The sequence below is a fragment of the Erpetoichthys calabaricus genome, chromosome 3 (assembly GCF_900747795.2).
Source record: "Erpetoichthys calabaricus chromosome 3, fErpCal1.3, whole genome shotgun sequence".
Classification (NCBI taxonomy): domain Eukaryota; kingdom Metazoa; phylum Chordata; class Cladistia; order Polypteriformes; family Polypteridae; genus Erpetoichthys; species Erpetoichthys calabaricus.
This window is the reverse complement of record NC_041396.2, coordinates 110,322,442-110,338,968: the sequence shown is the minus strand read 5'-3', so window position 1 is coordinate 110,338,968 and position 16,527 is coordinate 110,322,442. Positions and strand designations below refer to the sequence as shown.

The following is a 16,527-nucleotide window of genomic DNA, read 5'->3' as shown; positions in this document are numbered from 1 at the left end:
ACCAAGAAAAATTAATTGCAAAAGTGTTGCACGATTAAATATTGTATCACCAAGGGATAGCAAACGGTTTCATTTAAAATTATTGTTACGAGAATCGAAAGGAGCAACGTCATATAGAGACGTTCTAACTATAGATGGAAATACTTACAGTACCTTTCAAGTAGCGGCTCGAGCAGCTGGATTATGTAAATCGGACCACTATATGTATGAAATGATGTCTGATGCCACGTCTGTAATGATGCCTGACAAATTAAGACACTTCTTTGTATACTTAATTATGACAGGTGAAGTTGATGCTTTAAAACTATGGGAAGTGTTCAAAGGAGCATTATCTGAAAAAACAAATGAACAAACGGCTCTTTCAATCATCAAAGAATTATTAGAAGCGGAAGATTTAACAATGCAACAATTTGGACTTCCACAAGAAATTAACGAGTCAGAGGTAAAGAAAGAAATAAAAGCAGACGAAGATGTAACAGTGGAATACCACAGAAAAATATATCAGGAAATGTACTCACAATTAATTGTAATTGCAAACTAGCTATTAGACATTGGCAATTTTAAAATTCAGAATCTGCAAATAAAAGAAGACTTATTATGTAAAAATCTTATTGACGAATTGTATCCCTTAGGATTATCAACAGAAGAAATAAGTAGACGTGCAATCTTAGCAGCAAGAAATGATGAAGTCCAACGAATTAATGCAAAAATCGTTGATTGGTTACAAGGAAAAGTGATTAGGTGCATATCAATAGACTCTGCTGAAGCAGTTGGTGGTGATGGTACAGAAAATGATAACATCAACCTACAATATCCCATAGAATATCTACAAGCATTAACACCGTCTGGCCTACCACCAGCTGAATTACTGTTAAAAGAAGGATGTATCGTAATGTTATTGCGTAATTTATGTATGAGTGATGGACTATGCAATGGAACAAGATTAGTTGTATTAAAAATTAGTCGAACAATTCTGTCATGTAAAATTTTAACAGGCAACAAAAAAGATAATATATATACCAAGAATAACATTAGACACAAAAGGAGACCTCGATATGCCATTTGTATTAAAACGTTTACAATTCCCCGTTAGACTAGCATTTGCTATAACAATTAACAAATCACAAGGCCAAACATTTGAAAAAGTTGGTTTATTTATAACAGGCAAACAGTATTCACTCATGGACAATTATATGTTGCGTTGTCACGATGTAAGTCCAAAAACGGAATCAAAATTCAATGCGATCCTGAAGAAAAAAAATTGCAAATATTGTTTTTACAGAAGTTCTACAATAAAACGAAAACACATGAAACTAAAACAATTCCAAGAAAAAAAAGAAATCTTGAAAGTAAATATCTAGAAAACCAAAACCAAACACTGGGGGTTGGCGAGCGAAGCGAGCAGGGGGCAAAGCCCCCTAGTATTGAAAAGAAACACTAGTTGCAACTGATCGTGCAGTGGCGCTATTTAATGACACTTTCCTAACACTTGACTTTATTGAAAAGAAACACCAGTTGCAACTGATTGTGCAGCTGCGCTATTTAATGACACTTGCCTAATGCTTGACTTTATTGAAAAGAAACACCAGTTGCAACTGATCGTGCAGCGGTGCTATTTAATGACACTTGCCTAACTCATAAAGGGGAGGACTAAACAAAGCTCCTTGGACAGGTTTCTGTTGAAACGCCTTGAGAATGAAAGTGACGAAAGCGTGGCAAAAAGAAAAAAACTAGTGAAGAAGAAAATTAAGTTAAGCAAAAGTGAAGTGAAAGAAAAATCATTACAATACGCTAATCGGCTTCGCCAACATCTGTTTATTTATTTAGATTCTCTTTTATGTATTAGGTTTTATTTTGTTTGAATACAATATTTGTTCATTATAAATACATTTTTCTTATGTTGAAAACATTTAACAAAAAATTGGGGTGGTTTTTTGAGGGCTGGCACGAATTAATCTCATTTCAATTAATTTCAGTGGGGAAAATTGATTTGAGATACAAGCATTTTGACTTACGAGCTCGGTCACGGAACACATTAAACTCGTATCTCAAGGTATCACTGTATTTCATCAGAACAAAGCAGAAATGCTGAATTGGTAGTCAAAAATGAGAAGAAATATGTAGGTCTTTTAAAGGCGGAAAATTAAAAGTAGAATATTATGATTGAAGCCGCTGGCTCATATTTTTTGAAGTTGTGCTGAAGGCTTTCCAAACTGTCTGTGCTAATGCTTTGCACTTTTTCTTCTATCAAAACGATAAAAACTTCTTGTAAAATGTAATAAATCTTTCGTCGTTATTATTTCATAGAGTCTCCTCTGTTGGGAGACGTCAAGCTCCTTCAAGGTTTGTTTTCTTTCTCCATGTGGCTACTTACATATGCATAGGGCATGCACCTCCTTCTCTTATACTGACTTGCAACTTGAAGGTCCACCTGTACATTTTGCGACAAGCAGATTTAACTTATTATTTATGCTGCATTTGTTTCATAAAAATAAAATTTGAGAATGTTATTACTTATTGCATTAATTAGTTATCTGTTAAGCACCTTAAATTGAGTTCACCAACTATACATAGTGTTAATGTGCCTTTATAGCTTTACATTTTGTGGCATTTATTTTTATGGAAAATTAAAAAAAAAAAAAAAAAAAACTGGTATGAATACTGATGCTATAGTAGTTCACCAGGTGCCTTAGCACCTTTGGTTTCATGAGTTTTTTTGCTAAACCCTGAGTTTCTCCCAGTGTTCAAATCTGCAGTATGTAAGCCAGTACACTAGTGATACTAACTGTTGGCACGATTATGTGCTCTTCATAGTGCCACTGTCAAGAAGTGTGTGATGGTGCCTCCGTGAGATCAAAAAACAAAGAACTTCGTGAGAGATGCATAACCAGAATTCAGTCCTATATTTCTTGTAAACAAAGAGAAAATGCTGAATCAGAATCTAAAGCCAGAAATAATGAGATCTTTAAAGCCAGAAAATTCAAAAACCATTCACTAAAAACTATACTTTTTAATCCAAAAACACTGGATTTTTTAAATGTCCCAAAGGGCTAGGGAAGCATATCCCAACTATGCTGGACCGATTATTTTGGCCAAAAAGGTGACCTGAGCTGTGACACAGCAATACCAACCACTTCACTACATTGCAGTAAAATTTCTTGTAAGCAGTGGCAACAGGAGCAGGTAGCATGAATTCACAGAGGTGTGGACACCATAAGTCCAGTGTACATAAGATTTACAAAAAAACAGAAGGAAAGCGATATAGATTGATAGACATGGAACCCATCTAGTCCCTGGAATCAGCAGAAGGGGGCTAGAAATCACTGCTGATCCAGGACTCATTCATTTTTACAATGATCAGTGTGTCCACAGAATCTGTGGAGAACCGGGTCCTCTTGTCTGTGACTACCCCTCCTACATCACTGAAAGCCAGCTCTGACAGTAAGCTGGAAGCCGGGCAACACAGCACTTCCAGCGCATACTAAGAATACTCTCGGCCTAAATCCAGCCTCATCACCCAGAGAACTCCATGGGGTCATCAATGCGTAAAGAATTTTTTGCACCAATGCACCTCAGGCAGTCACTCACCATGCGTTCCAGACACTGGCAGTGACTGCTGCTATTGTCACCCTGTGCCAGACTGGGTTGTTGAGGCTGGAAAAAGTCTCTCCACACATCTATCAGATTGCTACCACCACAGCTGTAGCTGCTACTGACAGGTGGAGTGGTAGCGGGGAGGTGCGGGTGGGGGTATGCCTCAAGCAGCTTGCTGGTAAGGACAGAATGGAGGTGGTACATTCTCCATTCCTGCTGGCTGGGCTCAATAAACTCCCCCCATCTTGGTTTTGTACCAGGGGTCTAAGAGGGTGGCCACCCAGTAATGGTCCCTCTGTTTTATATCTTTAATCTGGGCATCCCTTCTAAGGCATTGTAGAAAATGAACATCCATGTTGTAGTGGTGGCCCCTGCCCATCTTCTTCCTCCTCCTCCTCCTACCCACCTCCAAGTCACTGCCCCCTGTGCCTGCTCATCCTCCTGCTGTTAGCCCCATGCCTCCTCCTCCTCTTCCTTCTAGAGTGTCCCTGCCCTACCGGGCTGCCTACTGGGAATGTCTTCCTCCTTGGCACCATCTCCCACCTCGAGCAGGCCACCTAGGGTCCATTCCAGCGGGAACAGTAGTTGGGAGCACATCATTCCAGCCAGCGTTCTCCTGTCTAACAAACTTAGTACCCTGCTCACAGGAGTCAGCACCTGGCAGTGCTGCCACACCTGCCCCCACTAGTCCCCAGTAAAATATCCCAGTGGCAGTGCTTGGCCCCTGGTACCCTGCTCCACGAGGCAGTGGATTTCTGCCCTGCGCTGTTCCAATAGCCGCTGCACCATGTATAGGGTGGAGTTCCACCGCAATGCTGCATCACAAAATAACCTGCTAGGAATTCACTGGCAGTAGGGGAGCGGCAAACATGGGTGCAGACCTGTCGTGCCTTGTTTAGAAGCTCATCCAACCATGGTAAGTTTGGAGGAACCTCTGCACCATGAGTTAAGCAGGTTAGCAAAACATGGCATGTGGGTCCATTTGCTGAGTCACAGGGCAGCCAAGAGGTTGGTGCCATCATCACAATGCCTGTCTGGAGCTGCTAGGGGTCCTAGAAGGCAGCCAGAATCGTAAGTCCAGTAAGACTCCTCTCACCCAGACACACCAGCTCCAGCACATCCTGGTACCAGCTGTGCAGCACCATAGCATAGCTGCGGGGGCATTTGTTGGATGGCTCAGTACAGTTTGTGTCTGGGTTGGAGGCAGCTATGGAGGAGTTGGAAGTGGCAGAGGAGGGGAGTGGTTCTGGTCTCTCCTGAATCCCCCGTGGTGGCAATATCAACTTTAAAGTTGCCCCCTTAATGGCACCCTCCCCAGCCCCTAGGAGGATGACCCAATGGGCATTAAATGATGCGTGCCGCCCCTGCCCGTGCCTGCTTGTCCACATGCTAGTGGTAAAGTGGACCCTTCTGCCTACAGTGCAGTTGAGTGACAGACCTACATTCCATGCCACATGCTGGTGGGGGGCTGCGATAGCCTTTCTGGCAAAATAATGGTAGCTGGGAATCTGCCAGGTGGGGATGCCGCAACTCATTAGCTGGCGGAAGGGGGCTTGTGTCCACCAGCCGTTAGGGCAGGAGGTGCAGCACAATTTTGCCAGTTACCCATTTAGGCGGTGTATTTGGGTGTGGCTGGATGGAGGGTCCTCTTACATACAATACAATACAGTTTATTTTTTTATAGCCCAAAATCACACAGGAAGTGCCGCAATGGGCTTTAACAGCCCTTGCCTCTTGACAGCCCCCCAGCCTTGACTCTCTAAGAAGACAAGGAAACACTCCCAAAAAAAAACCTAGTCGGGAAAAATGGAAGAAACCTTGGGAAAGGCAGTTCAGAGAGAGACCCCTTTCCAGGTAGGTTGGGCGTGCAGTGGCTGTCAAAAGAAGGGGGTCAATACAATATACAGAACAAATCCTCAATAAAAAATAAATTTTTTTTTAGAAGTATGGAGCAGAATTTAACAGTAGATGATATCACATAATAAGATTTGGATAATTATAGACTCCTGGAGACCTCATCCGTCAAGCTGCCTCCCCCATTTGGCCATTCCACGGCTGAAACAGTGTTGGGCCAGCCAAATCGATGAAAAGACCCCTCTTTCTCACGATTCCTGCGATCCTCCATCAGGGATGACTTTACCTTAGGCAAGCAAAACAACTTGGCAGGTGGTCCGTGGCACCAACTGCCACATTTGAGTACCAAGAAGAGAAACAGAATAGGCGAGGGTTAGTATCTAATTCTAACTATCAAGTTACTTATGTTTTAGTGCTAATGACTAACAACAGAGATGCAGTATGTACAGTTAATCAGCAGCTCTAGTCAGGATATGCTAAACTGAAGTAGTGAGTCTTCAACCGGGATTTAAAAGCTGAGAACGAAGGGACATCTCTTATAGTAGCAGGCATGCCAGCAGCTGTGTGATGATGGGCTGCTGTTGTATGCCAACAGGGGTAATAGAGGGTGTGAAAGAGGAAGACTTGCACACTGGCTGCCTCTGGGTGTGAGCTTCAGCAGCTGAGGATTGTCTTTCACTGGCAGACTCTGATACAAGGTGTACCGGTGAGTGGGAGCAGGCAACAAATACCGAAGAAGGGCAAGTGGAGGCCTGCCCTATGCTGTCTTGATACTGATTCCACAGCAGTCTGTTGTGGTTCTTCATATGGTTGATGAGGGGGGTAGTGCCTATATGGGAACCAGGCTGCCCCCTGCATACCTTCTGTCGGCAGAGGTTGCAGGCCGCAGTGGCCTGATCCTCTGTCAGTATATTAAATAGGCCCAGATGGGCAACAGAGGCAGCGTCACCCTGGTTTCCTTGGTAGCGGCAACACACAGCACATCATGGATGTGGGTGTCTGCTTCTGGCTGCTGCCTAACAGTGGCACTCCTTACCAACACAGGAGGATGCCTAGCACTGGGCTCTGTGGTGGCCCTGCACCCACCTCGCTGCCTTTGACACTTCACTGCTGGATCTGCTGTTCTGTGACTGGGTTGGTTGCACCCAGGGTCTGTCACTTTCACCCTACTCCTCTTCCACTGAGTTAGACCCCAGGTCAACAGTCAGTTATAAGAGAAACATGCAGCTGCTCCTCCCTTGCCGCCAGGGTCTGGTCCTCAGCAGGTGATGCACTGTCACTGTAGCTGGTGGAAACTCTGTGTCCTCACAGTCTTCCTCCCTAAATGTGCCCAGTCCCTCCCCCAACAGTTCCTGTCCGTCCCTTTCTGGTCTATTATTGCCTTCTTTTGGACTTCATCCCAGAGATCCCTCAAGGTGTGATCAAAGAGCAAGGGGGATTCCGCCTCAGGGGGGGAGCTGTTAAGGCCACAGCTATTTGGCTGCACCGCTGCTTGCTCCTGTTGCTGGCCATCTCCATAAGACTGACGGGTATTGGCGAAGGCGGCTGACAGGGTTGGCTGTTACAGCTCCAGGGGATGTTGTACTGGCTTCGCAAAGCATTATGGTTCGCTGGGGAACAAAGTTCTCCTAAACTGGCCAAATTATTAATAAATAATTTGACGAACAAGGGCGAATGCAACAAATTCGCTGCAAATAACACTTTGCCGAAATTCACTGATAGACACCAAAAGGGGTTTTCTCTGTTGCATTACAAATAGAATTGCTTACAGTGAACAGGTTGCAATTCTTACTGCTTAACTTTTGTGAGAAACTTTTACTTTTTAGGAAAATCATTCACTATTTGTTTATATAAGACATCATACAAACTAAAGAGAAGTAATCCCCTATCCATTAACTTTCATAACATTTCATAATGTTTTAGTGTAGTCATTAAATGGCTTTGTATATTCAGAAGTCATTTTTTGTATTATGTTGTATTAATAGTCCACCATTATAAACTGCCATTTCAGGGTTATTAGGAACCATTTTTGAATAGTCTTGCTGTACACCAGCAAAAATCCAACTGGCACACTTTTTGGAGAAATTATAACAGTTTTATTACAGGGGATTTATTTTGCTGTAATAGCACTTCATTCATACACATTATAACTGTTAAAAAATAGGCCAAACAATTCAATTCAATGTTATTATGCAAGAGGTAAATTAAGCTAGGGTGCAAATTAGAGTAATTCTGCTTATACGAAAGGAACATGAAATTATTTCCCTATTACAGTTTCTAATATGTAAAAAAGTATACAGTAAATAAGTGATGTTGATAATCTGAATTTGATTCTTTGCTGTTTTACTACTGCTTACAATAAGCATACAATAAGCAGATCCCTTCAAAACAAGTTGAATGAAGCAATACAATACATACTTTGTTTTAATGATATTATTATGTGCATTTTTTCAGATTTTGGACATGTTCTGATGTCTTATTTAAATGGTGAGCCCTATGATGAGACACAGACAAACATGCTGTCCTGCTTTCTTGTATACCATTCCTTTAATACACATGGAAGAAACATTTTTGGAAACCAAGGTAAATTTTAAGTACTATAGATGTGTTGATGGAATATCATTGCTATATGCTTCCTATATACCAATTAGGAATGAGGTGTGTGTGTGTTTATATATGTATGTGTGTGTGTGTATATATATATATATATATATATATAGGATATATATAATATATATATATAATATATATAGGATATATATAATATATATAGGATATATTGGTATATAGAAAGCTATATGCTTCCTATATACCAATTAGGAATGAGGTGTGTGTGTATGTGTATTTGTTCCAAAACTCTGGTCACAACCCGATTTGGTCGTGACCCGAACTAATTTCCCCCATAGGATTGTATGTAAATACAATTAATCCGTTCCAGACCGTATGAACAGTATGTAGTTTTTTTTTTTTTATTAAGATTTTTAAGCACAAAAATAGTTAATTATACCATAGAATGCACAGTGTAATAGTAAACTAAATGTAAAAACATTGAATAACACTGAGAAAACCTTGAACAGAGAAAACTAAAAATTTGAAAAATCCTTAATTTATATAAAAACTAACCATAAACAACCAAGAAAACTAACATTGCAAGAGCTCACGCTACAGCCTTACGAACCGCTGTGAAAAACCTTGAACAACAGATTAAACTAACATTGCAAGAGTTCACAATACAGCCTTACGAACCGCTCGCTGTAAACACTTTTTTTTTTTTTTTAATGAGTTTTATGCACAGTGAGCAACTTATGCTGCCTCTGCTGGAGTTCAGCTCATTCCTCCGTCGTCAGCTGCTCCTTGTGATCCAGGACCAGCTCCTCAGTGTCCTTATTGTCTACTTCAAGACCCATGCTCTTGCCCATGGACACAATCTCATCCACAACAGGAGGCTCAAATCTTTCTAAATCCTGTTCAGGAACGCATTCAGGGCAAAGTTTCTTCCAGGCCGAGTTTGAGGTCTGGTATGTGAAGTCTTCCCAGGCTTTATCGATGAGGTTGATGCAATGAACGATATTAAAACGCTATCCCCTACAAATTGCTTCTCGTTCAACCACACTAGCAACAGTTTTTCCAGCACTTGAGGCCTCTACTTGGTTAACACTGTAACTCCTTTTGCAACATCTGCTGCTTTAACACTAGAATTATCAGAGCCTACAAAAAAACTCGTAGATCCATCCCACCTTAAAATCACTTCACACCTCTCCATCAGCGTCTTTTGTCCTGTAAATGTGTCAGTAGCAAATGCATGTCAATGTTGCACCTTAACGCGGGTTCTTTTTCTACAGTTATATTCTTGAATAGAAGCGCACTTGTTCTGTTATATTTGTACCTTTTGTGAAAGTGTTTATTTGATATTTGGAATTAAGGCTTAACACATTATACACTTCATGTCTACATTTTGTCAGTTATTACTAAAACATGATAAACGTTTCTGTTTTAACGATGTGTTTACTGTACATAGATTTTTGTAGACACAGAACACACATGAAATGAATGTGTTCCAAATAACGATATAGTATTTAAAAAAGGTGTCATTTTGCTTGACGTCTCACTCTATACAACTCCAAGCAACTGACACGCAGGTAAACAGACTTCAACTGAGAAAACTGTGTGGCGATGGGGGATGTGATAGCAGGCTGCTTATCGACACATTTACAGGACAAAAGACGCTGATGGAGAGGTGCGAAGCGTTATGTTATATACAGTATATAATATATATTGTCAAGCTTGGGTCACAAAGTTGCACAGGAGAGCACAGAAGATTTTCCAAGGAGTGAAAAACTTTATTGCTGAACTGGCAGTTACAAAACATAAGTCCCTTTCAGAAGTGGTCTGGCCTCACAGGAAACACCTGTCAAATGGCTTGGCTCCCTGACTCCTGGTCAAAAGAACACAAAGTCTTCCTCTTCAAGTGGGTACAGTGGCTTGGGAGCAGTGACCAGAGCAGAGGGGAGAGAAGAGGACAGGAGAGAGAGACATTAGGATGGCCGCAGCTTGTGAAGCCCCGCAAAATATTTTTTTTTTCCCCTGATTGGTATATAGCAAGCAGACAGCATTGATAATTTTTTGATATATTTTACATTCCAAATTACAGTAATTGTGGATGTAGTTCATATATATTTTGTAAAATTTCAATATTATTCTGCACTACTTTTACCAAAACCTCTTTTATGACTAGCTATGAGCTAGTACAAGTGTTTTCAGTCCCTTGACCATGTTTTCTGAATAAAACTACTAAGAAAAAGGAACATAAATTTTTTGCCTATAGAGAGATACTAGTTTTGCACATTGCTCAGGAGTGATTTTGACCCATTCTACTAGGCTTAATTGGATAATGCACCACTACCACCACCACACTTCACTTTAGGCATGGTATTTCTTTTTTTAACATCTTATTGAATTTATTAAAATCAAATAGCATTCTATAGAAGCAAGTCAAGTTTTACAAAACTAGATTTGCAACAAATCAACTCCCACCCCTAGGTATAGTATTTCTTGAGGTGTGGGTAGCGTTACATTTGTACTACACATCTCTTTAAACCTTTACCAGAAAGCTCTACCTTGGTCTCCGCTGACCAAAAAAGCCTTTCCCACGCCATAGCTGGGTCACTTTCATGCTTTTTTGCTTCCTTTTGGTACAGGCCAGTGTTATGCAGAGCTGTTGATATGGTTGACCAGCATGCCCTTATCCATTCTCAGCTAATGAACTCTGTAGCTCCTTCAAAGTGATGGTTGGATCATTTTTGTTTACATGGTTTTGAGGGACAACTATTTCTAGGCAGCATCTGGTTGGTTTGGCAGAGGATCAACTTCTCATAGTTGAGCCAACAGCTTCCACTGATATATTAAAACACTCCAATATTATTTTGTTCCATTTTAGTTTAAGTTTTTGAATCTATGCCTTTTTGTATTATCATTCACCCATCCATCTTCCTTACCCGCTTAACCAGGGTAGGATTATGGGACAGCTGGGACTATCCTAGCAGTCATTGGGCTCAAGACAGGAGTAGCACCTGCACAGTCTGCCAGCCCATCACAGGGTGAACACGCTTGTGCACACACACGCACACACACACTAGGGCCAATTTAGCATTACCATTCCACTTAATCTGTATTTCTTTTGACTGTGGGAGGAAACTGAATAACACAGAGAAAACATGTGGAATGTTCTTTTAGTCTTCATTTTCAGTGCTTAAATAATCTGTGAACGGTGAGGTTTTTTTTGTTATCCAGAAAGTGCAGCAGTTATTTTAATGTTTCACTGGTGAAGGCCAATTGCAAGGTATTCATTTCCTCATAAGGCAAATAGTTTTAATTTTTTTACTTGTGTAAGTTTAGAGCTTCTACAGCATAGGGATGAAATACTTGTGCAAAAAGCCTATTCCCTTGCTTTGTTTTTCAAACATCAAAACAATGTCATATCTATCTATTCAGTTCCTTTAAATAAAACATCACAGATTTATGTTTGGGTATAGCCTATGATTTGTTGTATAGCAGAATTAGATTAGTCACTGAATATTATTGCAAGTCTCTATGTATGTGAACATTTAAATTATACAATGTTTGTGTTTGATGCATATTTAAATTTAAGAAGAGTGTACTTTTAAAACTTCATGACTTCATAACTTTGTTATTAAACATTTTACCTTTGTTTTAGATGTCAAAAGCTTCAGTGAACTGCTTTCAAAATTTTCACCACTTGGTGTGCCTGTGCAAGCATTGCTGCGTCTGGCAACATTGTTTGTTTAATCCACAAGCTGTTAAGGAGTTTGTTTCTTTAAAAATACTGGATGTTAATGATGTTGGATATTTTTTATGCTTGTAATAATAAATAAAACAAAATGTACATAGCTGTTTTCTCTGATATATTAAACCTGAAAAAATTTTATATTCATTTTGAAAATGTAACTGAAATATTACTGTTTTTTTAATGTGAAATATATAAAATTGAAACTTAAAAAGCAGAATGGTTACTCTATCAAATGTTCCTGATTTTTTTTTCTTTTTTTCTCTTTTAATATGAACATTTCATGGCATTTAATTATTTAAGCACTTTCCAAAGAGCACTTTATAGGCATTCTTGTTTTTTGCACTGAGGTCCTGCATGACCAACATTGTAGAATGCTTATTTTCGATATTTAAGTAGTGTTTTTATCACTACATTTTTATTAACAGAATGAAATTCTGTAAGTGTATTGTTCAGTGACAATAAAATACTTAAGTAAAATCCCCTTAAAGCAAACTTTTTTAAACTAATCAAAATACTCAAAAATATCTCTATATATAATCTTCATTTGGATCTTGATCTTTGTTTGTCCGCGAATGAATTAGAAGAAGAAGCACTAGATGGCAGTAGAGAGACAGCTAAAACATAGGCATTGCATTAAGAATCTCCTCCAGGCTTATAGTACTGAAGACTGTAGTACTCCAGTCACACCTCAAAACACAGACATTCAAACTAAACAAATTGTTGTGCTTTAAATTAACTAATCTTTATATATAATCTTCATTTGGATCTTGATCTTTGTTTGTCCGCGAATTCATGTTCCCCTGACACTGCCTTGGTTGTTAACAAGGTTAACATTCTTGCTATTTTACATATAAAATCAACACATTTTGTTCTTAATCTAAGAAGCCTATTGTTAGAACCTTTTTTATCTGTACTTTTTCTAATTAAAAATGTGAGCTGCTTTACTAAACACAATCTCGCTTGCTGTCAACATTCAGACAAAGGAACATTCCATTTAATTACAGCACAAAATGAAAAGATCTGAATCTATTCTCTTTTAACATTTGCCAAAGTCGCACCACTCTTTTCTTACACTCTGCTGTTCCTTTCCATACATAGGACAACTCCTCAGATTACCTTTTTTCAATTTTTTACTCAGTTTTCTTTAATGTAAAATTCAGTATTTCTGCCTAAAGTCTAACTGTCCGCTGACTGTTTACAGGAAGATCTGGCAGTAAAATGACACGTACGGTTCCTTAACTACAGTAATTTTTTTGTATTAAAGACCACTACAGCTAAATTATTGTATAGCTCAGAAAAGCTGGTTCTGAAAAAAATCATTTTTTGAGATCAGCTAATTTACAGATTACTGATCTAGTCATTTGAGGTGAAGATTGGCTGATCTGAATTGGCAGATAATTAATCTGAGCATCACTCATTTTAAGAACACTTATATTGCTTAACTTTCATTTTATGAATAATTTTGAAATGTTTTTCTGTAAAATTGGTTACAAAGCCATATGGATTTTTCCATTACTGAACATTTTCAGTGCAAGTTCTGAGTTACATATAAAACCTGGTTATGAATGATTTCTCTTCTGCCTATTTTTGTAACCTGTTCTTGTATTTTAGTCTACTCATATGTGAAAGCCTTTATTGAATTTACAATAATCTCCTCATTTGACTAGATTGGTTTGTCGGTTTAGAAACTTGGTTTCTAAAATTTTATTGTTAATTCATACATCATTTGAACTGTTCATTTAAAAGAACAGCTGTTGGTAAAGGAATTGAATGGAATATACTCCATAAATAAGACAGTACATTTGGAGAATGATAAGCAATGTTGCTTCAAAGCTCCAAGATTCTGGGTTCAAATCCCAGCCCAAGCACTATCTAGGTTTTTTCTGTGTGTGGTGGTTTTCTATTTCAACTCCAGACACCCACAGGTTAAGTTGGGTGCTCTTTATGAGTAAGTGTAGCACCTTGCTGCTCGATCTGAGCTGTCTCCTGCCTTACATTCAGTGCTGCCATGACAATCTTGGGTGTCCAGCTACCCTTAATTGGCATAAGTAGTTGTAGAAAATAAATAAAACACTGAACAAACAAAAAACATGGTTATAATAACCCATTGGTGACCACTGCTGTACAACAGCAAGTAATGTGCAAAATGTCCATTGAAATAAGAAAAGAAAATCTCAGGTTACACATGTCAATTAGCCACAACGCATGATTTTGTTTTGTTTTTTTTTTTTTTTACTAAAATAGTGTTAAACAGCTACTTCCAGAATAACCAGCACACATAATAAAGTGAAATCTAAAGCCCAATGTGAATGACTTTAAAGACAGGATTATTGACCAACAAATAATGAATCTTCAGTTCAAAAAGTAATTCCTATCAGGCTTTACTTTCAGACAGAATTTAATTATTGAATGGAATTAGAATATTCTCGGTTTATTAAATAGTAGAATGTGTTTTTTTATAAGCTACTTCTAAAATGTGTATCACAATACGCCTCATGGCTTTCTGAGTCAGCTGACAGGACAGAGACTATTTATGGTCTTTTGTTCAGTAATAATTTCTTGATGTCATGGTTTATAATCTTATAGTACCCTTGTGTAATATTTTCCCAGGGAATCCTAAGTAAGAGCAAAAATATACTGCTGAGTGAAGCACTTACACAGCTTACTGCTCCCTGTTTAACCACATAATGCAACCATCATGCTTTATCACAAGAGTGACATACCCTGTCTGAAATGTAGTTCTTGGCTCAGTGACATCTGGCATTGTTTCCTCTGAAATTCTGGACTGCTAGGAGGAAAACTTCTATTGAGAATTTTATTAGGGGAAAAAAATGACTTCTGCCAAAGCTAAGGAAATGAATATTCACATAAACAGCTGGCATCAAAATGAGCCAAAACAGCTTAAACATTACAACCTGAGTAAAGATTAGCAATATGAATTGTGCAAAAGGTTATTTGGGAGAAGTATTTGGTTAATTAATGCACTGCAAGTGAATTGTCTAGGAACAGAAATTATTTTTCTTTCCAAGTGAATAAAACTGTATGAATTTTGGATACTTACACAAAATTTGAAATCTAAGTGGACTTCTGTGCTGATGGTACACAATGTAATCTGAAAAAAAATGGCTGAAAGTAATTAATGGCATTTTAAAAATATTTTTATGTATTAAACCATCAAGAATCTATTTTCTAAATTTGTAAGGTATGCTTCGTTTTCAATGCCCCACTGCAAGTGAAGCACATTAAAGTTGAAATGTTCATGATGAAGTTTAATTTATGTTAACTTTAACCTTCTGATTTCTTGGTGTTTACTAATGTCAAATTTCTACTCAAACTCTATTAAGGAAACTAAATATTATAATTTGCAGAGCTTACAGCCATTTTAGATTGATAAAAAATATTCACCGTCGATTTAGCATTTTGTTAAAGTAGTAATACATTGTTGTTTTTCTGTATAGTTATGTGGGTTTGTAATTATGTTTTGACCAATAATGTACTACTATTTTCACAATATCTAATTTGAGCTGGGTAGTCTGTTGAACAGTCATCAGCAAGAGGCTTTCTGAGAGTCTTCTGTGAACAAAACTTCGAGTTCCCTCTGGATAAGGAATCCAAGTTGAGCAAGGCTGAGTAATAGAGTGAAGTGTTAAAAAAAAATGTCAATAAACTCAGTTGGAGCAAAAGGGCCTTGGGGGCAGCCTGTTGGCACTTGATGTCACAAGTTAAATGAACCTGAGCGTTGTAAGAAGTTGTGGTGTGAGGCAAGTGAATCATAAGCACAGGGTAACTCCTTGGGCTCTCCAGTTTACATCTGTGACAGGCACCACATCTTCTGTGGCATTTACTGTATGTAGGCTGTGAATGCAACCAAAAAATCAATTTTGACACATTTATTGTGGAGCATGACCCGGCCTGGCTTTCACAATAACCAATCATTGACTTGTGTAAAAGTGGTAAGAGAACTGACATTCAAACACGAGAGCCAACAGCTACTGTATTTAATTATACATGGCACTGGTTTAGTAGACAAGCATTATTTATATTGTTGCACTCTTGCATTCTTCACAGCTGTGAAAATAAACATTTTATAGTTGTCCATTACTGATACTGTATATTTAATTACAAGAATACACTATATGGCCAAAAGTTTATTAACACTTGGACTCTCACAACTCTTTTGAGGTTGCTGGTCATTTCATTCCAAAACCATGGCAATATGGAGTCTCCAACCTTTGCAGCTACGTCAGCTTTCCCTCTTCAAGGAAGACTTTTCACAAGATTATGGAGTGAGATTTGGGAATTTGTTCCTGTTCAGCCAAAAGAGTATTTGTGTGGTTAGCTACTAATGTTAGATGAGCAGACCTGGCTCACAATTCTCATTCCTATTCATCCCATACGTGTCCAGTAAGATTGAGGTCAGGTCTCTGCGAAGGCCACTTGAGTTCGTCCACACCAAACTCATCAAACCACGTCTTCATGGGCCAAGCTTTGTGCACAGTGTTGGCACACAGTTAGAACCACACAATTATCTAAAATGTCTTTGTATGCAGAAGTATTAGCAATACCCTTCACTGGAATCAAGGGGCCTAGCCCAAACCTTAAAAAAAAAAAAAGGCCCCAAGCCTTTATCCCTCCTCCACCAAACTTTATAGTAGACACTGTAGAATGCAGCATTCTCATGGCATCCACCAAACCCAGCTTTGTCTGTCACTGCCAGATAGTGAAGTGTGACTCATCACTGTAGAGAACACGTTTCCACTGCTCCAATGGTG

At 38.8% G+C, this 16,527-nt stretch overlaps 1 protein-coding gene across 2 annotated transcripts in view; it reads left to right on the top strand.

Annotated features, from left to right (window-relative positions):
- Positions 1 to 12,226, top strand: part of anapc1 (anaphase promoting complex subunit 1) — a 299,392-nt gene extending 287,166 nt beyond the window's left edge. For both annotated transcript variants that reach the window (XM_051925424.1, XM_051925423.1), the window contains exons 47-48: positions 7,903 to 8,031; positions 11,663 to 12,226. In XM_051925424.1, coding sequence (XP_051781384.1) covers positions 7,903 to 8,031; positions 11,663 to 11,754 — 221 coding nt within the window. In that variant the 3' untranslated portion in view covers positions 11,755 to 12,226. The remainder of the gene's footprint in view (positions 1 to 7,902; positions 8,032 to 11,662) is intronic.
- Positions 12,227 to 16,527: the final 4,301 nt, after the last annotated feature.